General features: G+C 48.9%; 1 protein-coding gene across 7 annotated transcripts in view; it reads left to right on the top strand.

The window, feature by feature from the left end:
* ARHGAP17 (Rho GTPase activating protein 17) overlaps window positions 1-23,867 on the top strand; it is an 89,656-nt gene extending 65,789 nt beyond the window's left edge. For 2 of the 7 annotated variants that reach the window (XM_084772333.1, XM_084772338.1), the window contains 7 exons: window positions 1,413-1,526; window positions 4,711-4,802; window positions 6,591-6,747; window positions 8,256-8,489; window positions 10,950-11,119; window positions 15,983-16,489; window positions 23,015-23,867. In XM_084772333.1, the coding sequence (XP_084628459.1) occupies window positions 1,413-1,526; window positions 4,711-4,802; window positions 6,591-6,747; window positions 8,256-8,489; window positions 10,950-11,119; window positions 15,983-16,489; window positions 23,015-23,145 (1,405 nt within the window). In that variant the 3' untranslated portion in view covers window positions 23,146-23,867. Of the gene's footprint in view, window positions 1-1,412; window positions 1,527-4,710; window positions 4,803-6,590; window positions 6,748-8,255; window positions 8,490-10,949; window positions 11,120-15,982; window positions 16,490-17,477; window positions 17,526-19,042; window positions 19,092-23,014 lie in introns of those variants that run through there. The other 5 variants (XM_084772335.1, XM_084772334.1, XM_084772336.1 and 2 more) reach the window with 5 other exon arrangements.
* The last annotated feature ends 275 nt before the right edge of the window (window positions 23,868-24,142 follow it).

Here is a 24,142-nt window from a genome sequence, read left to right on the forward strand (position 1 = left end):
TCAGCCACCTGGTTCTTCTGGGATGCAGTGTCTGCAGTGTCTTCTGCAGGAGCCTCTCCCCCTCCCCTTCTCCCTCTCTTCTCTCTCCCCTCCCCCTCCCCCCTCCCTTCCCCTCCCCTTCTCCCTCCCCCTCCCCCCTCCCTTCCCCTCCCCTTCTCCCTCCCCCTCCCCCCTCCCTTCCCCTCCCCTTCTCCCTCCTCCTCCCCCTCCCTCTCTGTGCAGTACATGTATTTATACATATATTTTTTCTCTCACTGTTCACTTTTTAAACTATTTTTATTATTTGAGAATTTTATCTGTATATGTAACGCATTGTATCTACCCCCTTCGCACGTCCATCTTCCCCTGAGCCCACTTTCTGTTCTCAGCCTGAATGATAGTGTATATTGTATGTGTCATTCTCTCCTTTGCCTGCTTTGCTCCATATCTTTGATTAATACATCTTGGAGAATTTTCATTATCACTGCATGATTTTTGTGGTTGTGTACTACTTTACCGTAGACCAAGATAGACTATAATTTACCTAACTAGTTTCTTGTTGATAGATAGCTTAGTTGTTCATAATGTTTCAATTTTATACTACTTAACATGTAACAGCTTATGTCTATATAATAAGTTGGATATTTTCATAATTAAAATGAGGATTTTCAAATACAGTTTCCTTTTTATTTGTTTGTTTATTTAGGGTTTTGTTTTGTTTTGGTTTGGTTTTGTTGGTTTTTGTATTGTTTTTGAGACAGGGTTTCTCTGTGTAGCCTTTGGCTGTCCTGGAACTCACTCTGTAGACTAGGCTGGCCTTGAATTCACAGAGATCCACCTGCCTCTGCCTCCCTGAGTGCCGAGATTAAAGGCATATGCCAGTATCACTCCGCCTGTTTCCTTTTTTAAAAAAAACTACCTTTTTCAGCTGGAGAGATGGCTCAGTGGTTAAGAGCACTAGCTATTCTTCCAGAGGTCCTGAGTTCAGTTCTCAGCAACCACCTGGTGGCTCACAACCCTCTGTAATGGAATCTGATTTCCTCTTTTGATGTGCATAAAAACAGAACACTAGTTATACATATAATAGAGAAATAAATCTTTTTAAAAACCCTACCTTTTTATTAAGCATATATTGAGCACAATATTAATCACAGTGTATTTAATATAGGGGTAAAGTAAATAGATTATAAAAGAAAAATAAATTAGAATAGGTAAGGTTAAGTCAGTGTGATGATGTTTTCTCCTTTCAAGGCTTCAGTAGTCTTTCTTGAATGCCATGCAGGAGAAGTGTGCGCAGCATTCCACCTGAGCTGGGTCCCAGTTCAGTAACAGCCTTTAGTAAGCACCTGAGCCACCTCTGCCAAGTACAAGGCAGGGCAAGGGCACTGCACAACACTTCAGAGATGCTCCTGCCCTTCTGTTTTGTCTCCTAGGTACTTAATCAAGTTCCTTGCAAAGCTTGCACAGACCAGTGACGTCAATAAAATGACTCCTAGCAACATCGCCATCGTGCTGGGCCCTAACCTGCTGTGGGCCAAACAGGAAGGGTAAGCGACTCTTGTTCACCTCATGCTTAAGTTTCTCCTTCCTGGCGGTTAGCGTGGGTAGCCGTGGAGTTCAGGAGACACCCAGACTGAGGAGACTTCAGGTGCTGCCTTCCCATCTAGCTCATGTTTTGAGGACTGTGGACTAGGTGTTATCTCCTGTGCAGATGACCCAGGAGCATAAGAGATGTCATCCTTCCCTAAGAAAGCCTCCGCTCCTGAGTCCTGAGCTGTCAGACACCATAGCCGCCCTGTATGGTGGGCAACGAGCTAGACACACACCTGTGAGCAGGTAGCCCGGGGACAGACCCATGTCCTGTGCCTTTAAGTGTCTATAGCTGTGCCTGGGAATGTAACTGACATAAAGCAAATTGACAGGAGAAAAACCTACAGGGTTTTGCATGTACACAGAAAAATGAAGGCAAAAGGAAACAGAGCCAGATGCTGCTATAACTGGGCGGTGCAGTAGTTTGTGAACATGTGGTGACATGGACTTGGGCTGGACAGCTGAGTGTAGAGATGTGCTAGGAGGATGAGGATTGGCCCAACCTTTTATTTGTTCCGATTGGCCCTGTCATGGGGAATAAGAATATTTCTTTTCTCTGATATGAGGAAGGTGTCTTTCATTAGGCCTCTCTGGCATCTGCTGTTTTCACGTGCTTTTACGTCAGAGTAGCCCTATGCCACAGGGGCATGCATGGGGTGTCGAGTCCTGCCCCATCCATACTGACAGTGTGGGTGAGAGGGCGTGGCAGGCCGAGGAGGCTGGCAGGTGCCCTCTTCTGAATGATCAGTTTCTTTCCCTGGCACCAAGACCAGAGAAAGCCCCGTAGGCAGGCGGAGTTTGGTATCTGCCCTTTGAGGACAGTGTATGTGGTCCTGGATCACGGGAAGATGCCTTGACAGACAGCGGTGCGCTGTGAAGGACCTCACGTGTCCTGCTGACTCTTTTGGAACCTACTCTCCCCAGTCTGATGGGAATCATCAAGGTTCCTGGTGTGTTGTGAACACAAAATGTCCCTCAGAGACTCATGTTTTGAGCATTTGTTTCCTGTTTTATGGGGTTGTAGAGCTATTGAGAGGTGGGGCCTGCTGGTGGAGGAAGGTCTTCAGGGGTTGTCTTTGAAGGAGCTGTCTGACCCCTGGTTCACCTCCCTATGAACATCCTTCCCAACACAGTTCTGCTGCCATGACAGTCCTTTCATTCACCTCAGTATGATGGAAACCATGAGCCAAAGCAAATATCTGCTTCCTTAGGAGATTTTGTCGTAGCAGTGTGAACGTAGCTAATACTATCCGCAGCAGAATGACTTCACAGTGTTGCACTTTGGAAGCTTTTGCAGGCATTGAGCAGTGTGGGTCAATAGAAGAGGTAGTCACAAGGATCAGCTAAGGAGCAGGTGGTCATCTGAGGACCGTCCCTGTCCTCACACATTATCTTCTGAAGGAAGTGCTGTTCGTTCTCAGATCCATAACTGAGGATGCTGAGTTTGAAAAGAAGCAGTCATTTCCACAGGGCTGCATGGCAGGGCAGTGGTGGGGTGCAAGCACTGGCCACGAAGTCCGTGTCCTTACCTGTCACTGCCTCATTGCTGCTGGCCAGCTTTGCAAAGATACAATTTAAGCCAGTCATTCAATTGCTCATGTATGTGCACTCTTGGTTCAGAACATGGTTGTAAGCAAAATTACAAATAAATAGGAAGACAGGCTAACTGCATAGATCATAAAGCAAATAACCCCCGAGCAAAGGCACTGGCAGAGAAAGCAATGCAAGTGTTTAAGTCTGGGGACAAGAAGAATCCTCAAAGGAGAGCAAACACACTTACTTCAAAGAGCAGTATGGTCTGGCTGGTTACAAATCAGTACTTCTAGCAGCAGTTGACATAGTGTTCTAATTCCCAGAAACCTGTCAGGGAGCACCGTGGGCAAAAGCTAAGAAGGAGATACTCCAAAAATCAGCAGAATTCCTGAAAGAAAGCTTTGTGAATACTTAACGGGGTTGATGGACTAGGACACACTGGGTGAGCAGGCTCACCAGCATCCTCTTGTGAGGAAAGGAAGATGGGGAACTTGCCAGGCTCCTTGTGACTCAGACTTTTTAGATGCGACAGATACCTGAGAGAAAAGCCTTAAAGTAGGAAGGATTTATATAGACCCCTGGTCTCAGGTGACCATCTGACAAGGCAGACCCTCATGGCAGCAGGAGCATGTAGCAAAAAAAAGTGTTGCCTATCTCATGCTGGCTAGGAAGAGAACCAGAGAGGAAAGGGCTGTGGATAAAATCCCTTTCCAGAGATGTAAAGCAGTGTATGTCCCTTTTCCCAGGGACCCAACATGAGGCATGATTCTGCAAAAGTTCACTGGGGAACCAGTGGGTTTCTTTACAGTGCCTAGGTGGGGGGTTGCTTATAGGAACATGGGCATTCCTCCCCCAACCATGTATACCTGGATAGTTTCCCCCGTGGTCACATAGATAGAGCTCCAACTCTAGTCTCCCTCAGCCTGTGTACACCCCATCTCCTACCCCACCCCAGGCCACTTCAGGCAATTCCAGGTGGGTAGGGAGCTGCTGGGTACTCAGGTATCTCATGGCGTGCTCCACCCCTCTGCGCAGGGGTGTCCACTGTCATCACACCAGCTAGATTGATCTTTTTCTGGGTGGGGGTTGGAGGACAGCTGAGCTCCCCAAGGTGAATTTTGCTTGGGTCAGAAGACAGTTATTCATGACAGGTATACCCCCAGTGCCCAACTTCCTCCATGCCCCAGCTCCTAATAATGCCATCAAACTATGAATCCATTGATTGGGTCAGAGATTGGATCCACTACTTAGGAACCAAGTCTTAAACACATGAGCCTTTTGGGGACACTTCATGTCTAAACTACAACAGCTTCATAACCTGAAAATCAGTTTAGGTCTGTTAAAAACCTAAAGCTTTATGGGTGCATAGTAACTACCAGACATGTTCGAGCACAAAGGTTGTTCCTGCTGAGGGAAGATTGTTAACAGTCAGGTATTTTTCCTCTTGGGATATTACTGGAAAACTCCTAGGATAGAGCCTTGTGGGTTTAATCTTTGTATCTATATGTAAATGTTTTATCCATTAGCAATCATTGCAATGCCCTGACAGCTTGCAGACATGTGAGGCTGCCAAGGTGGAGCATTGTAACCATGTGAACTCCCTTGCAGAACGCTGGCTGAAATAGCAGCTGCCACATCCGTCCACGTGGTCGCCGTGATTGAACCCATCATCCAGCATGCAGACTGGTTCTTCCCTGGAGGTAATCACAGTTGCGGGCTTAGAGACTGCTGCAGCTCTGCGTGATCACGGTCACAGGCTTAGAGTCTGCTGGAGCTGTGTGTGATCATGGTCACAGGCTTAGAGGACGATAGAGTTATATGTGATCACGGTCACAGGCTGGAGCTATGTAACAGCAGTAGACCACATTTTTAAAAAGAAGAAAACATATCAATGATTATGTAATTGGTTTCACTTTCTCACACTTTACTTCAGATTTCATTCATGTATAGTTATATTTTGATATAATGATAATTTTATTACTTTCTACTTCCCTTATTTTCACTAATGTAAATTTACATAGTATATATTGAGTGCCCACTACTTGCTAAGATTGCATACTGTTGTCTCTGAAGGACTATGGGTTCCCTGAGAAGGTAGCTATATAAACAGATAAGTTATAATGTTATCATGTGGCAAATTAGAACATTCAATGGAGAAAGGCTGACAAACTTGGGTACAGGAAAAGGGAGCTAAGATCTGTTTTTCAGGAGTGATGCTGACTACTCAGAGGCCTTTCACTTAGAACAGGGTTTTTTTTCTTAGTTTGGATAGTTGTTTGGTTAATGCAAAGGTAGGAAATAAAGTAGCCAAGGCTAGGGCTGGTTGGAGCTGGTTTGTGAAGTCCAGAGAATTTGGGTTTTATTCTGTAGCTGGTAAGTTTTCCAGTTTTTCTTGTGATCCTGGGATCCGCAGAGGTTCCTGTGGCCTCCTCTTTGGGAGCTGGTTCTGTGTATGTTGAGTCTATGTGTGTTGGCTCCATCCCTGCTTTTCTCAGTGCAGCCACAATGTAAGCTCCTGCTGCCAGGGCTGGGCTCAGTGCTGTCCTTCAGTCCTCGCAATGACGTGTTGCTGTTGCTTAGTGCAGATGGGTGGGAGAGTGAAGATTGACGTGCTGCCTGGGATCTCCTTCAGGAAAGGGATTAGGGGGAGCGGCGGGGAGGAAGGCAACAAGAGAAAACTGCTACAGGCAGTGAGCCTTCGATGGTACCTTTTATTTCTGTATTGTATCAAAGTACTGGTTTCCATCGCTTTTGAAATGATTCAGTAAGTTCTCCTTGCTCCTTGCCTCTCCCTGAATCCGTGGATTTAATTAAGAGCAATAGAGCCGCGTGCTCAGCTGGCCCTCTCCTGGCTTGCCTTCCTGGGGTCAGGGCCACTCCTGGCTTGCCTCCCTGGGGTCAGGGCCACTCCTGGCTTGCCTCCCTGGGGTCAGGGCCACTCCTGGCTTGCCTCCCTGGGGTCAGGGCCACTCCTGGCTTGCCTCCCTGGGGTCAGGGCCACTCCTGGCTTGCCTCCCTGGGGTCAGGGCCACTCCTGGCTTGCCTCCCTGGGGTCAGGGCCACTCCTGGCTTGCCTCCCTGGGGTCAGGGCCACTCCTGGCTTGCCTCCCTGGGGTCAGGGCCACTCCTGGCTTGCCTCCCTGGGGTCAGGGCCACTCCTGGCTTGCCTCCCTGGGGTCAGGGCCACTCCTGGCTTGCCTCCCTGGGGTCAGGGCCACTCCTGGCTTGCCTCCCTGGGGTCAGGGCCACTCCTGGCTTGCCTCCCTGGGGTCAGGGCCACTCCTGGCTTGCCTCCCTGGGGTCAGGGCCACTCCTGGCTTGCCTCCCTGGGGTCAGGGCCACTCCTGGCTTGCCTCCCTGGGGTCAGGGCCACTCTTCAGCAGGGAGCTGGAGCTCCCTTGTGGGATACGGAGGCTCTCCTTCCACTGGGGTACTGGCGAGCTGCGCCGGGTGCCAGGTCTCACGTGTGTTCATCTCTCTTATGACAGAGATAGAATTCAATGTATCAGAAGCATTTGTGCCTCTTGCTACCCCGAATTCTAATCACTCGTCCCACACTGGAAACGACTCTGACTCGGGGACTCTGGAGAGGAAGCGACCGGCCAGCATGGCGGTGATGGAGGGGGACCTGGTGAAGAAGGAGAGGTAGGTGTGGAGCTGGTCACTCGCACAGAGGCAGGAGGTGTCACGTGGCAGGACGTTTGACCCATGGGACTGGCTACTGCCCCCCTCTATGTGACCCCGACTAGTAGCTAGTCTAGATAACTGAGGAACCACACTGTCAGTGTCTACAGGCATTAATCTGACCACAGAGTAGTCAGCGGTGTTGTCGTCTGTTAATACCTGAGCCTTGTGCATCAGGCTTTACTTGATGGCCTGTTATTTGCCCCACAGTGGAGTGGCATTGTACGTACTCAATCCACCTAAATACACATGAATGTTAGGAAACACAAGAAAACAAACATAGTTAACATGTGCATTTGACTGAGGATCATGTGAGGACAACCACGTTTCCCAGTGAGCTGTGGAGAAACATTTTGGCATTACCTGGCCTTGCTACGTTTGCAGACTGCTGAAGAAGCCCCAGAATTTGACAGTTCTGGAGGGGAAGGTGTATGCTTTAAACTCAGAGGCAGTATGTTTCCATCCTTTTGTCTGTGGGAAATTGCAATGAAGAGCATGTACGAATGATTCGTGCCTTCAGAGGGCAGCTAATTCCCTGTGTGAGGAACATGCTAGCAACTTACATTAGCTCCAGATAAGAGCTGTGTGAGGCAACGCGCTGTCTTCATACACCCGACGGGGCTGCCAGGCTAAGTCTCACCGTACAAAAAAAGTGTCACTTCCCTGGCCCCTCACTCTGAAGTTCACCACATCCTTTGTAACTGAGTCCTGCTACCTGGGCCTCGCTCGGCTCTCAGCATTGTTTCCTGGTGGCCCCAGTACAACAGTTAGTCTCCTGAATGTAAGTTATAGCATATGGTGGTGCAGGTCTCACTGGCCCATGACACCATTCTCAGCTGCCGACTCTGTGTATTCTCCAGTAAACATCAGTTAGTGGAGTTCAGCATCTTAATTTTCCAAACTTAAAAAAAAAAATAATTAGATTTTGAAGTCCGTGCACTAATGGTCTTGAATGATGAGTGTCTCCCTTCTGCCCATCCTCCAGACGCCATCTTCCCAAAAGAACTATTTTCCAGACGTATGTAGCTTCAGCTGTACCTTCATGTGCACACACGATTGTTTCGAGGCAGTGTGCTGTGCTCTTGCGCAGCCATTGCAATGCTTCTGGGTTTGGCTCCACCTCCTCCCATACACAGGTTTGAGATGGGAGTCAGGCGATAGGGAAGTCTGCACAGAACGTAGAGTCACTCCGCACGAGGCCTGCCTGCTCGCTTGCAGCTGTGCAAACCCACCTGATCAAGGGCGTCATTGATCAGTGTGTGAGGTGTTGGCTTTGCTAAGGTTGAAAGCCAGATCAAGTGCTCGCTTTGGTAGCTGGGATGACCACTGACACAGTCCTTGCCATTTACCTGCATGCCGGGCAACGTGGGCGGCTGTCCCATCTGTGGTTCTAACCTGTGCGGGCCAGCGAGCTTCTGTCTCTCTCCTCGGCGTGTGTGGTGTGTTGACTGTTTCTTCTCTCTGTGTAGCTTTGGTGTGAAGCTTATGGACTTCCCGGCCCACCGGCGGGGCGGCACGCTAAATAGAAAGCACATATCCCCCGCTTTCCAGCCGCCACTCCCGCCCACAGATGGCAGCACCGTGGCTCCAGCAGGCCCAGAGCCTTCTTCTCAGAGCTCTAGGGCTGACAGCAGCTCAGGGGGTGGGCCTGTCCCCTCTTCTGCGGGCATATTGGAGCAGGGGCTGAGCCCAGGTGACAGCAGGTAAGGAGCTCACTTCTGCCAGCAGTCAAGGCTAGTTTCCCCTGCCCTCTCCCAGGGGGCATGTGACAGAGCAAATCAGATGGGCTTTCACTCCTTTGGTTAGTTGGGGACAAAAGATTACAAACTGCTTGTTTGCTTTCCTGTTTTTAGAAGAAAGCAACACTTACTTGTGTGCTTTGGTGCTGGAAAGTAGAGACTAACAGATGTCTAACGGTGTGCTCAGCCTCTCCCTGTCCGATGTGCAGCTGTCCGTGTTCACGTGCCACTCGCCCGTTGTCATTCAGTGTGCTAATAACTAGGATGCGTTTGGAAGCAGTGAGCTCGCTGAGGCACAGTATTCTGGGCCTTTGTCATCCACGTGCTCATTCAGTAGTTCCACTCAGTTGCACAGGGTCGCCCAGTAGCTGCTGTTGTGCTGGCTCCCAGCACACTGTGACTGAGGCGCCTCCACCCCGCAGGGCTTTCGGTTTACAGGGAACTGACACATGGGTTCAAGGAAGAAACTAAGGTGCCGTGTTTTCTAAGATGGCTTGTTCATTTGGAGCTGGCCTGCACAGCAGTTCACCTTTAAGAGGAGACGCCGTCAGACCAGAGCCTGTCTGTCTTTCGGTTCTCCATGCTGACCAGGCAGAGGCTACTGTAGGCTTGTCTCTGCTTCAGACCTGGCAGCTCTGTGGAAGGGGAGCCCTGCCAGACAGGGCCAGAGTTTTCATTGTCATTGTTTTAGTCCTCATCTTCGGCCGTTCACACAGTGCTACATGATCATGTATGCAGTAAAGTAATTGTGCACACATCAAGCCTATTTACCCTCGCACGGTTTACAGCATAGATGCATTTTCTTGGAGGACTCTAATTGCATCTTTTTGGTTTTTGTTGAGGGAAGTGAAGTTGTTGATAAGATACCAGTCCTTGTGGTGCAGCCATTAGTCCCAGTCACTTGGAAGGAAGAATAATTACAAGTTCAGGGCCAGGTAGGGGTGAGACCTCGTCTCAAAGTAAAAACAGAAACACAGCTGAAGATAGAGCTCAGGTGAGAGCATGTGCATGGTGCAGCAGATGCCCAAGGCAAACCTTAGCTGGACGCAGTGCTGGGCGCACCCGAGGCCTCTCCAGCACCCGTAATCTAAGGACGTTCATCTTTCAGCCAAGAAATTTTACCGCTTTGCCCTTGGCTGAGCTTTACACATGCACTGTAGGTAATGTGCTGGCTTGTCAGTGACCACTCCTCCATATGTCATTTGGTTTTAGGGTAAATACTTTTTTTTGTTATTTGTTTATTTGTGTCAAAGAGTATAAACAAATGTGCATATTTTTATTTCCTCGTGACATTCAGTTTGTGTAACCAAAGCTAAATATTTAAGGAAGTAGTGTTCACTGAAGAACGAGGGATGAAATGTCCGCCATTGGTCTCCCTTTTGCTTTTTATACTTGAAATATTTTTGTGCACACTTCACTGGCATCTGCCCTTTGATGTCCTTGACAAGATGATATTTGGTATAGAAAGCTGTGAGCCAGAGAGTAGGCGGCCTGAGTCAGCTCCCTGTTGCTATCTGCTTTAGGCTGAGCCATCAAACAGCTTCTCAGAATTCCTCTCTTCTCAGTCCAGATAACTGGCGCTGGCTAGGCCCCTTTAATCAGACTGTCACTTTGTGATTGTTACTTTTGTACAATAGCTAGTAAAAATCCCCAAGCCTCATTTTCTTAAAATCACGCCCAGCTTTAGCCCATGCAAAACAGAACCTAAGGCTTCCCGTGGACGCCCTGAAATGGTTGGCCTTCAGTTTTGTGCAAGTCATGAAACATGGCCATTTTCAGGGAACCTCAGATGCCCAGTGTCGGAGGAAACGTCGGCTTATTAGTCCAGTACAGGCTATTTACATTTTCTGATGCTCCTCGTCTCCCCGGCTTCTTGTATCCATAGATCCAGCTGACTTGGTTTCAGATAATTTAAAAAAACTTTTTTAGCAGGGCTGGAGTAAAAGTACTTAATACTGTTCCAGAGGACCAGCGTTCAGCTTCCAGCACCCACAGGCTTGCAGCCATCTGTAACTCTGGTCCTCTAGCCTCTATGAGCGCGTGCGCGTGCGTGCGCACACGCACACACACACACACACACACACACACACACACACACACACACACACCATAAAAACAAAACCCCACTGTACCAGACACTTTTTGTTTGCCATTCTCCAGACAATACAGCATATCCAGCACTCCCATAGCTCTTCCACTGTTGGTTATTATGAGAGGTGACGTACGGTGGTGCACAGGAAGGTGTTGACAGGTTCTAATGCCATTTTACATACAGGGTTGGGCATCCTTGACTTTTGGTATCTATAGGAAGTCCTGGAACTTCACAGCCGCAACCCCCATACAAGGAACAGCTGTATTTTATGGTGTACTTAGACTTTATACCAGGGCATGCCCGGCCTCTAACTTTGCCTTTACCTCTCTCAGCCCTCCAAAACCCAAAGACTCTGTGTCTGCAGCTGTCCCTGCGCCAGGAAGAAACAGCAGCCAGACTGCCACGGGCCCAAACCAGGCCCAGGCAGGTGGCAACTCCCATCAGCTCTCGGTGGGCACATCTCACAGTGCAGCTGGTCCCAGCCCTCACACTCCGCGTCGAGGTAAGTGTCCTGCACTCCGTGTGCCCAGAGGGGCACTTACTACAAAGAGTCAGTTGTGAAAGCTCTGGTAAGCCTTCTTCCTGCCTGTCAGCAATAACAAGCAGGAAATCAGTCATTAAAGAGGAAAAAACATTGATGGAAACTGAAAACCCAGAGCAAAGAAATGGAGGAACTATAAAGCTTAAGAGGCAGAGAATGAAGTCGGGCTTGCTGTGTTTGGGTCCCTACAGCCTTTCCTCTGCTGAGCTTTGTGAGCTGGACCTGCGGGGCCAGGGTTCTCTGGTTTTGGAGTTACGGTTCCCACCTGTCTCCTTTGCCCTCCTCATCCCAGCAGCCAGGACTGTTGCATGCAGACACAAAGAAGTCATGTCACTAAATCCCTCTCTATCACAGGCGCATGTCATTTTCTGTCATATCACTTTCTGCTTTAAGTCTTCCCAACCCCCATGCCACAGGTGCACATGGAGGGGCCAAGAATCAGCCTTGGCTTTGGGTCCCCACCTTCCATCTGGTTTTCCCACTGTGCATGCTGGCCCAGCTGCCCAGAAACTTCTGCGGATTCTCTCATCTCCACCTCCCATCTCTCCGGTGGAGCATCACTAGCGTGCTGCTGAGCCTGGCTCTCCATGGCTCTGCCCCTCACACTTACAGACCTGCCTGAGGCAGTGTGTTCTAGCTACTGAGCATCTTTGTTGCCCTGCATTTTAAAATCTTTTTAGTTATTCTCCCCAAGATCTTAGTGAGCTCAGCTCTCACCTGTCTCGTGCACCTTAATATCCTACCCTCGTGTGTGTGTGCCACAGACGGCGCCCAGTAAGCTCATGCGGTCTGGGGCTCTGGGTACCTCATGGGTCTAGAACAACTGAGATTAACTGTATCCCTACCATAGTCAGTGTTCTATTGTTGTGGGGAGACACCATGATAAAGACAGTTCTTAAAGAAAGGAGCATTTAATTGAGGATTTGCTTACAGTTTCAAAGGGTTAACTTGATTATCATGGCAGGAAGCAGACAGGCCTGGTGATGGAGCAGTAACTGAGAGCTTTATGTCCAGGTCTATAAGCAGCAGCCGACACCCGCCTGGAGCAGGCCTTTCAAACTGCAGCGCCCATTTCAGTGACACACTTCCTCCTATAAGGCCACGCCTACCAATCCTTCAAACAGTTCCACTAACTGAGGAGGTGACTCGGCATTCACACATACGAGACTATGGGTGTGGTTCTCGCTCACACCACCACAGTCCCTGACTCTGAACCTGTGTTGATGTCTGGAGGGGTTTTTGGTTGTCATGAATGGTGAGAGGTGACAGCCAGTCAGGGAGCAGAGGCGAGGGATGGTATTGAGCAATGGCAGTGTGCCCACTGCTGAAGTAATGTGTGGCCCAGCTATTAGTGGTTTTGAAGTGGAGAGACCAGAGTCTAGAGAGGGACATAGTCCAACAAAGATGCACAAGGGAAGTCACACCTCTTACTCCAGGTCCAGCCAGTTGAAGTCCACATTGACCAGGTGGCCTTGTGTTCCTTAGCTGTGTTTACTAGAGGGTAAAAGATCCTCACCTCACAGTGTCTCATAATTCTGGTTGCTCAAGAAACAGTGAATCTAACATAGGAAGGGGCACATGTGTGCTGAAGTATGTTTCTGAGTTGTAGTCTTTACATCGGTCTGAAATTAGGGCTGGGGAAAAACAGTCCTTTACCACTGGAAAATCTCAGGAAGATGTAGAAGTGATGGTGCAGGAAAGTCCCACCTCAGGGCCGTGAAGATAACTGATGTTAGGACTGAGTCTGTCTGACTTATAAAGGGAGGAGGACTCTTTGAGTTTATAGTCCTGGAGGCTAGGAAACCGCAGGATGACATGGTGTGGTGAGGGCCTTCTGCAGGGTGACGTGGTGTGGTGAGGGCCTTCTGCAGGGTGACGTGGTGTGGTGAGGGCCTTCTGCAGGGTGGCGTGGTGTGGTGAGGGCCTTCTGCAGGGTGACGTGGTGTGGTGAGGGCCTTCTGCAGGGTGGCGTGGTGTGGTGAGGGCCTTCTGCAGGGTGGCGTGGTGTGGTGAGGGCCTTCTGCAGGGTGGCGTGGTGTGGTGAGGGCCTTCTGCTGCTTCAACTCAGGGTGCAGAGCAGAAGGGAGGGACGGGGCTGCAGAAGAGAGCCGCAGAGCCATCCATGAGGCTCCTCCTCCAGGCCTCCACTAGGCCCTGCCCCCCAGTGTCCCAACACGCAGACTGGGGCTAGGGAACTGAAATCATGTTGCACAGACTTCTTGCACACATGCTCTTGGGGGTGTGCACAGTGGCCCTCAGGGAGGGGCAGGTTAAGAGAAGAGAGGGGAGGAGCTACTGTCCTTCCTGAGGAGCTGCAGCCCTGTGTCCAGGCCCAGGCCCTTAGAGCGGCGCAGGGCAGCTTGAAGGCCTGGTCTCTACTCCATTGCAGTCTTTCAGATGATGCGAGTGTGTGTGTAGCATGGGAGACGCTCACCCTCAGCCATGTGGGCTGCAAGGGCCCCAGGCCACCCCCCCTTGCCTGCTCTGCACCCTTCCTTTCTGGCCATCCTCTTGTCATTAGATTCTCGCCTGTTCCAGGCGCCATACTGTAGTGTGGAACACGAGAGGCTCTGCCCGCCTGCCTGTGAGAGGCAGCAGACTCTAGTAAGCAGGGGAAACAGCTGACAGGGTGGAAGGGTTGTTAAGTTTTCACCACATAGCCAGGTGAACGCTAAAGCAGGCCAGCAGGGTAGTCGAGCTGCCTGGGGAGGTGGCAGGCCATTCTCAGGCAGTGTTGTCAGAAAGGCTGACTAGACCATTGCAGTGACCCAGGGAAGCTGGCAGTGGCCACAGGAGAGAAATCCGGACCTGCCCTGTATCCTTGACTGCACTCTGAATGCAAGGCCATTGTAAAAGAGGGAAAGGCCCTGGACTCCCGTTTGTCTTCTGGCTTCAGCCTAGAGATACACAGAGCTTACAAGATGCTAACTTGACCTCTCCCAATGTATTCTACATACATATAGGAGAAATTAATATATAAAGAGGGGAAAGATGGAGGAGGGTCAAAAATTAGGGAGCATTGCAACTACTAAATTCATTGTTGATTTTTTTGAGACAAGATCTCACTGTGTAGCCAAGGCTAGCACTCAGAGTGCTCCAACCTCAGCCTCCTGAGTGCTGAGATTACAGACTTGGGCCACTCCACCTTCTCCATGGCATATGTACTCTTTCTAAAGCTCTCCACAAATGCTAATGTACATTGATGCACTTTTTAGCAGGAAGGCAAGCTCACTTCTGGTGTGGGTACAGGCCTCCACTTCGTCCTTAGTGCTACCCTGTCCTGTACTGCCGACCTCAGCATCTGTCCTGCCTGTGGTCCTCCCTATCTGAGCTCAGTTGTAGCTCTGCTTCCCGAGAGATGGCCCCACTGCACAAGGTGGGCCTACAGGGCAAGCTTTATTCTACCTGCCTGCACCCCAGCACCTCAGCACCTTCACCTGGTCCCAGACAAGACCCTTTTTTCTCCAGCCCTGCACTGTAAATGTCAGGCATGGCTTTGTCTTCAGTGTGAGTTGACAGTACTGCTTAGAGCAGAAAACCAGACTTTCTTCTTATTCTCTTTGCTTACATCAACCAGAGTGTGGCTAATATTGCAAAGAGCTTTTCCTTTGCAAGCTGACTTGTTGTCTCTGTAGGGAAAGGTCTTCTGAGTTGCTTGGCTCAGAGCAGGCACCACTTAACCCCTTTTGGATTCTGGGCCCTGTGAATAGGAAGAAAGGCAGTGTGGGAAGGAAGCAGAGGAAAAAGAACCCAGGGAGACCACATGACATAGGGTTGAGTCTGTCCTTCCCCTTTTAGCTGTGTGATTGTTAGAAAATAACCTGCCTGATTCCACTCTCTGCGCCAGGCCCACAGTGATCCCGTAAAATGGACATGAGAGGCCTGGTGTACAGTCCTGTCCGTTTCCCTGTCTCAGAGTTCTCAGTGTGACCTCAGGAGAAATAGAAACATGTTCAAGGTGCCCTTCTTTGCCCTCCATCCTCTTCTTATGGCCAGACTCTGGTCCGATCTCACTGGCTTCAGCCCGGATTGTGATTCAGCTTGCTTTAGGGAAATAAATGAAAGCTTGTCTATAGTTAATTCTGTCTAGAATGTGTCTGGATTGGTAGAATTTCCATGAGTGAAAACTGAAGTCAGGGGCTGAGGTTGTGGCCTGCCATGGAGGAGGCCCTGAGTTCAAACCCTGTGACTACCTCCTCCACACCTTAGCGCTTGCAGATGCTTCGGCACTTGTGAGTGGAGGTGGGCTTTGTAGTCATGAGGGGACTCTGGAGAAGGGACCACTGAGGGACCCTTGATTTGCTGTTTTGTATGGGCGTGTGGCCTCTGTTAAACTGAGTTTTCAGTTTTCTTCTTTTTGAACTTAAAAAATGCCAGGTGACTATATCGTACACTTAGCTTTTTACATAAACTGGACTAGTCTAAGTTTACAGAGAAGTTCTGTACTCACCTATATCACACGACATTTGTCACAACTGAGACAGCAGTGTCAGTGGTTACTAATTCCACACTGGGGTCAGGGTTTGTCCATAGTGGCCATCTTCTCTCCACTTCCCACCTGAGAGACTCCTTGGCACAAGAGTTCTCCTGGCTCCTTAGTGCCCTTAGGCTTGGGAAGGGTTCTGTTTTGCCTTGGTTTCCATGGCTTTCTGTTTGCCAGATGTTCTTGAGGGTGTACTGGTCTAGGGCTTGGGGCTCACACATCGGCCCTTCATGACATATCCCAGAGAGGGCGTGAGGTTCTGCCAATCCATACCCCACCCTACCCCCTCACCGTACCCCAATACCCACTCTTACTGATCCTGTTTTCACTCTTCTGTTCAGCTGTGAAGAAACCTGCTCCGGCACCCCCCAAACCAGGAAACCCACCTCCTGGCCACCCTGGGGGTCAGAGTTCTCCTGGCCCAGGCACATCCCCAAAGCCCAGCATACGCAGCCCATCACCACCGCAGCAGCAGCAGCAGCAGCAACAACAGCAGCAACAGCAAGCTCCAGGCATGCGCCGCTGTTCCAGCAGCCTGCCTCCCATCCAGGCGCCCAGCCATCCACCACCGCAGCCTCCTACACAGCCTCGGCCAGGCGAGCAGGGACCAGAGCCAAGCTCTACACCACCTCAGACCCCCACACCGCCCAGCACCCCGCCCCTGGCCAAGCAGAATGCCTCGCACAGTGACACCACACAGCCACATGGAACCCTCCCAAGGCCAAGGCCAGTGCCCAAGCCCCGCAACCGGCCTAGCATGCCGCCACCCCCACATCCGCCTGGCGGCGCCCACGCCGGGGAGGGTAGCCTCATGCCAGCAGCGCCCACCGCCTCCAGAATCGTCACTGGTAAGTAGCAAGGAGTCCAGTGTTCCCTTGGGCTTCCCTTGAAGCTACCAGGCTGAGTGCAGGCCATACATGCTGGGAGCTCATCAAGCTGCTTGCAGCTGCTTTTTCTTACCAAGACAGCAGAGATGAAGACCCATGGCCCAGATCATAAAGCCTGCAGTTTTCTTCTGGGTGTAAGATCCTCTTCATACGGGAAGGTCTAATGCCGTTAAGTCCAGGCTGAAGACACTGAGTGACGTGGGCATGGAGTTCATAATGAATTCCTTCTTACAAGCTGGGCATGGTGGCCCATACTTGTACACTGAAGCATTGGGAACCTCATTCACAAAGCCACCCTGGACTTACTCTAAAAGTCAAAATGCACAAAGTACAGATTTTCCAGAAGCACCATTTATGCTAAGTCGAGTGCTCTGGGAAGGCAGATCTTCCGAGCAGATCATATCCCTGTGCTAGCTTCGAATGGCTTGGCAGGGATGAGTGGGGATTTTCCCATCATCCCCGTGGATCTGTCCCAGGCACGGGGTTGATTATACAGATTTTAGAGCTGCTTTGTGGAATGTTTTATATAAAACATGATCATTTTACTTAATTATATCAAGATTATTTCCACCCAGAGTACTGGACTTTGCTACTCAGTTTGAAAAAGAATGAGTTATTTAGTGTTTTTAATGGTCGTTTGGTTTAAGCATCATTTCTTAACAGTAGCTTGCTTTTAATTACAGCGACCTAGCTGTGGGTTGTCCTGTACAGACACATGCTAGTAGAAGCCACTGTCTCTCCAGCCCTCACAAGTGACTTCTCGGCAGATGATGACCCAACGCTCTACACAAAATAATAAGTTAACTAGCTGCATAAAGATCTTTCTCCAGGAATATGATGCATAGTTTAACATACGTTGTAGTAGTTAATAACTTTTCCTATGACAGCAGGATGTTTATTTGAATAGCACAAAGCCACATTGGTTTGTTTGCTGTTTGTTTCCCACTAGATGCCCTTCCCAGTCCCCTCACAGGTGGGGAAGGTGTCCAGGACTAAGGTCTGTAACCCTCCGCAGCTTATACTGCAGCTCCAAATGCCCCGCTTAGCCGTGTTCTCTGTGTGCTTTTGACTTGTGCTCAGGGTGGCCGTTTGAGCCCGTGCATGGCCGTCAGTCAGCCATCCGTTCTGTGGCATCTAGTTATGCCTTTGTTCCATCAGAAGCCCTTTGAGCTGTGGGTTTGCCCCAACTCCAAGAGCTGCTGTCACTAGATGAGATCTCAGTGTGAAGCCCTCAGATACGATGCTCTGTTGTTTCGGGTTTTTGTTTGTTTGTTTGTTTGAGTAGGCCTTTCCCAGTGTTCTGTTCTTGGTACCATTTACCTGTCACTGGCTTATCAGCATCCAGCAAGAGGACCAGGGAGCGCCAGCTCAGAAAAATTGTGCATCCCCACATTTTGTGCTTTAATTTTTAATTTTGTATCTTAAATACAAGGTAACTGCATGGAGCTTCTTAATTGATGTCTAAAATTCTCAGCCACCTCCAAACGTCCCCAAATAATCCTCCCCTGAACTCCCTATGGGCCCCTTTGCATTTCAGCGTGCTTCTATTTTGCTTTCGTAAGCTGTATGAGATTTTAAAACACACACTGAGGCACACCTGAACATATCTTTGGGCACATACTGGGCCAGGCTCCTGTATGTACAGTTGCTTTAGTCGGAGCCCGTAGCCTTTTGTAGGATCTACAGTGTGAGTGTTCAGTTTGGTTGAAGGTTGAAATGGTGGAGGAGGATATGGGCATTCATTTGCTTCCCTCAGGAATGGTGCTTAATCCAGTAGTTGACTGATTAAACCTCAGTTAAGTCTGAGCCTTTTAATACTTTAATATTTATAACACCAACATTTTGCTCAATTCTTTCCTTTTAACCAGATTAGAGAAGACTACAAACCAGAATTATACCTGTTCTGTAATATCATGGTCTCCTGTGGTGTATTTATTGCCAAATGATTGTTTTAATTAATTTATCTTTCACTGTAGGCTATAGTTAGGTGAAAATTTACCTTTAAAAATTATCTAAGATGTAACTTGTTTTTTAAATCTTTGCTATATATTTTCTTAGCACAAGAGATCCAAGGTCCCTATAATTTCCTTTGTCTTGTATCAGTAACCTAAAGTATCTTAACCCCTGGCCCATACTTGGCTTGTGGAACTCAGGAAGCCCTAGCACCAACCATGCTGCTGACGGCTCTTCTGGGACAGCCCTAGGGTCTCCACGATACAGGAAGGAGCAGCACGGTCTTCCACTGTGACATGCTTTAACTCGGGAACGTGTGGAACGATTCCTGAAAACATCTCACCCACTTGTACCGTTTCACTGTGAAGCTAAGGCTTCAGGGATTAAGAGGAACCCTGGCTGACTTAGTATCCACTCCCCTCTCCAAAGCTCAGTAGCAGAGCTCCGGAGCAGGGAGGGATTCTGGGTCATTCTAAATGTCAAGCTCTCGTTGCAGTTCTGCAAAGCAGGAGGATTTTAGCAAAGAGTATTCTAATTTAAACATTTTATTAAATGATTTAGATGTATGACCTGCCATATTCAGTAAGAACTGAAATTGGAATGTTTAATGGTAAGGAAAAGGCAACTGATTGGCCAAAGCATTTTTGCTACTTTATGATCGTATTTGTGCACTAATGGCTGCCACTAACCAGTCACCCTAACCCAGCCTGCCTGCATCCCTACTAATAGTGCATGCACTAAGGAGGGCTGGCCTTACCTGTGCTTGCTGCTCATTGTTCTAAGTACTAAATGTGTTCACAGATTCATAGCAGGTGGTCGCTGGGCTGGCCTCGTTACTCCTTCCCTCTGTCCAGCAGGCTTGAGGTGTGGTAGACAGCATGTGCTGTAGCATGGAGACACTGGGGAAGGCACAACCCGGCTGACGTGTCACAACTGGTAAAGGGATTAAATCAGATGACATAAGAAAGGTTCTAAAGGTTCTAACCCATAATAGCAGTGGGTGAGCAGTCGATAGTTATCTGTTGTCATGGTACATGCAGACTAGGCCCCGTAGGACCCAGAGAGAGACAAGAGGTTGGGCACCACCTAGCTGCTCACATCTTTAGTGTAGCTGCAGAAGTCATCTTACAGCCGGCCTTTAAAGCCGTCGGTTTGTTTTCTGAGTGCAGGGAAGTACACAGGCCCATTTGCCCTGTGTGGATTTTATCCCAGCATTGTGATTTTCCTTTACATCCTGTGCCATTGCCCACATGGTCAGAGAGCACTCACTATTTCATCAGCTACGTGTGCTGTTGTTACTTGTAGCTGAGCGTTTACTGGGCTTCTGCTTCTAATTACAGTTTAATATGTAGGTAGCATATTCACGGGAAGTCAGACATTCAGTGAGCTTGAGTATAATGTCCCCTCTGACTAGAGCAGTGGTTCTCAACCTGTGGGTCGTGACCCCTGAGAGACCATCAGAAAACACAGATACTTACATTATGATTCATAACAGTAGCAAAGTTACAGTTATAAAGAAGCAATGAAAATAATTTTTGGTTGGGGGGATCACTGCAACACGAGGAGCTGAATTAGGAAGGGTGGGAACCACTGGGCTAGAATAATAAGTGCACTCTGTTGTTCCCAGTCCAGAACTTGCTCAGGGATGGAGGGATCTGAGACTCTCAGGCTTGGGGTTAAAGAGAGATTGGGTGGTGGCAGCAGTGGTTTGGGCTTCACTTGCATTGTGTTTCTTTCCAGGGTGTGTTTGGATCTGAGACTTGTATGAGTCAGTGTCAAAATAGCATTTTGGAAAAAAAAAAGGGGGGGGTGGTTTACAGCTCAAAGCACATAATCAAAATTATAGGAGTAAAAATTCTTCTAGATCCATACCGTAAACTCTAGAGTGCCAGTTCTGCCCCCTGGAGAGCCTGTCTCCCAGATAGTCACTCATTCAAGGACGGATAAATTCCATTGGTCCTGGTCTCAAGTCCATTGCACTGTGCTTACTATGCCGTGGGGCCGGGGCTTGCTACCTGATGCTCCCTTCTGGACTTCTTTATCTGTATCATGAACTTAACATCAAGCAACGTACTTACAGACCAGCCCTTCTTGGAATACAGATAGCATATAAATTCATACCTAGAGATGTGTAGAAGCATTAAGGGGGGGGGGAGATGCCTTTTTTTGGTTTTGGTCTTGGTTTTTTGAGACATGGTCTCTCTGGGTAACCTTGGCTGTCCAGGACTTGCTCTGAAGACCAGGTTGGCCTTGAACTCAGAGAGTTTCACTTGTCTTTGCCTTCCAAGTGCTGGACAATTAAAGGCATGCGCCACCACCACCCAGTGATAGTGCCTTTTAAAGTGACATTTGTCTTTACTGCAATGAACTAAGTGTTCAATACTTCAGCCATTTTCTCCTTCAAGACCCTCATAGTGGATGCACATGATCCTTGGGAAGGTAGAGAATTGTACTATAGTCCAGAGACCCAGACATGCTGACTTGTCACCTTGGTAACATGGTGCCCCTGCTCCACCATGGAGCTAAAGCTGGCGTAGTTTTACAGCAGCTCTCTGACGTGGTGTGACAATGCCTGTGGAGTGCACAGCTCTTCAGTCTGCAGCAGATGTGCAGCAGTGTTTGCTGTCCTTACAAAAGCTGGCCCTGCACACAGTGCAGTGCTTTTACCCCTCCCTGACACACTGCGTTGTCTGCTTTCACAAAACAGTTCCTGTGAGAATGAGGGAGTCTCAGATAGACACATGGGACAGCAGGAGGCAGAAGAAAGGATGTCCCTTACACCCCACCACGTATTTTTTGTCCTGAATGTATCATTGATTTTATCATAAGTAGAGAATTTCAGAAAAGTACAAATTAAGAAGTAGTATATAGACCAGGCAGTGGTCCCATACGCCTGTAATCCCAGCACTCAGGAAGCAGAGGCAGGTTGATCGCTGTGAGTTCGAGGCCAGCGTGGTCTACAAAATGAGTTCCAGAACAGCCAGGGATACAGAGAGAAACCTTGTCTTTAAAAAAAAAAAAATTCAATTAGGAAAACAAAAAATCAAATGATGGATGAGATAAGAAGAGTCAGTTTGTCCTCTAGGAAGAGTTAATAGCTGGCACAGGACTAGAGGTACGGCAAGTAGAGATCTGCTTCGTACGTCTTTGCGTTCTGCATGTTCCACCAGCTCGTGTCTTCCTTGGCCACTGTGAGCTCTTGGGCTGGCAGTGCCATCTGTCACAGGATAATGAGGACAGAGTGAGTTTCCGATGACTTTTTGTTTGTTTGATGCTTCCTTGAGTCTTGGCTACCTTGGCTATGAGAAGGGAGAGTTGGAAAGATGTTTGCACCAGCCCACTGCTTACCTGTCCATCAGCTACCCAGCCACAAGGTTTATAGTGCCTGCTTTGTGCCAGGCATCTGTAAGTGCTGCGTGAGCCACAAGTCTGGGACACCCTTAGTTCTGTGGACACGGGCTGCTTGGAGTCTGTCAGCCGTGAGATTCGGACCCAGTCAGTTGGTTTTCTAGTGATTACCAAACGTCAACTGTCTGAAATGACTCCGAGCACCTGGGCCCTTTAACTCCTTGGCATGTCCATAATCTAGGGGTTTCCCCTAGCAGGGTGCAAGGACAAGTCTTTTGATCCAGGAGTCATTGAGAGAAAAGAGATATAGCCCCAGGAAAAAGTAAACCCACAGCTCAAAACCATGGGGACAGAAGCGAGGAGGGCTTACGCAGAAGGGGCAGAAACAACTCTCTGCTTACCTATGGGTTTCTTCAAGGCCATGTCTGACTCATTCACTGTCATATGTCACTATTACACATCCTCAGCAGGCAGACAGGGCCTGGCATGTGGTAGTCTGGCAGAGCTGTGGCAAATGAAGGGGTCTTGTGAGCATGGAAGGGGAGGGACGGTGGCTTGAGGCCTGCATATTTGCCATCGTACTGAAGGAATTTTCAGTCAGCCTAAGAAGACGTGAAAAGAGATTTCCGTGCCATTAGTAGTACAAGCCTAGCATTTAGAGATGTGGCGGTCTGCTTAAGTTGTGGTCAACAAGCGGTGAGTGTGCCTAGACACATTTCAGGTTGTCTCTCTGGGGGGCAATAGGCTATACGCCACCAGCATTTGATGGGTGAAAGCCGGGGATTCTGCTCAGCATCCTGCAGTGAGTGCACAGGACAGTCCCTGTCACCCAGAATAACTCAGTCCAAGCTTTGACTTGGTGCAGGTTGAGGACACAGCTTTATCGGCCGGAGGGAACTCCTGCAGCCTCAGAAGTGAGTGCTTACCAGCGCTCTCTTCCCCAGCAGGTTAGATGTTGGGAGGAGCCCATAGTTAGTGAGAGTGGAATTGTCTTCACTCAAAGCAAGTTTACATAAAGGGTCACAACTCTGTGGGCTGTCTAGAGTCTCCAGGGCTTGAAACCTCTAGAAAGGGGCTGTGTGTGCATGGGCTGACCCACACCTTCCAGGCCTCCTTCCTGGTGCCGCGGTGCCATTTGGACCTCCCCCTCACTGATACCACGTTTCTTCGTGTTTTTTTGTTCAGACACCAATTCTAGGGTTTCCGAATCACTTCGCAGCATCTTTCCTGAGATACATTCAGACTTGTCAAGCAAAGAAGTGCCTGGCCACATTCTGCTGGACATAGACAATGACACAGAAAGTACCGCATTGTGAAGAAAGGCCCTTGCCAGCCTTTGGCCTACCGTCCTGGTGAGTGGAACTGGGTCAGGCAAGCCTCTGTCTCTGCAGACCAACAGTGAGAAGCTTTCAGTCGGGAGAAGGAAGGTCTGACCAGGCAGGACTAGACTCCCATGGCCCAAGGAGAAGATTGGGGCCGGCACTCAAAGCTGAATGACCTGTGTCGTGAAGAAGTTGGCTTGCTTTATCTAGGACAAAAATGCCAAAAATGATCAGAACAAAGAAATGCCTACAGTGGAAAGAGTGTTACTGCTGAGAAACGAGTGGGAAGCCTTTGTCTGTGCTGTTAACACAGACAGCCACTGCAACTGACTAAGAAGAGACTCACCTATCTTATTTAATAAACACATTAATTATGCAAGATGCCTACTTCCTGCTACTTGGACTTTGGCCTCACATGCCAGAGGGAGCTTCTGTTCCTTCAGACTTGCTGCAGAATCATTTTGTATTAAACACAGTCTGTGTCTCCTCCAACCCACAGAACCTCGAGCGTGGATGGCGACTGCTGGCTCTGTCGCCTCATCAAACTGGATGTGAGTCGTGCCTTGTGGATCGCCAGAATATGGAGAGAAATATACTGTTCTTTTTTAAAAAACAAAACAAAACAAAACAAAATAATTGCTACTTGATAAAGAGCGAATGTTATTCTAGTTTCATGTTTAATTTTAATTAAATATATTCTGTGGTTTATATGAAAACTTGCTAATTCTTGGAGGCTGACTTTGGCATATATGTTTATACATGTATGTTTGTGTCTGTATGTGTGTATGCGAGCATGCCTGTGTGTATATCTGTAGGAATGTGAAACAATAGAGAGACGGCACTAGCATGGGAGTCTCAGCACTTGGGAGTCGGAGGGTTAAAAGTTTGCGGCCAGCTAGGCTGTGTAGCAAGTCTCTGGGGGTGGGCGGGAGGGTGACCTGGGGTGGAGGATCCGGTGCTTAAGGTCACCCATCCTCAACTATATAGTGAG

Source organism: Acomys minous, assembly GCF_964271855.1.
Source record: "Acomys minous genome assembly, chromosome: 2".
In the NCBI taxonomy this organism is placed as follows: domain Eukaryota; kingdom Metazoa; phylum Chordata; class Mammalia; order Rodentia; family Muridae; genus Acomys; species Acomys minous.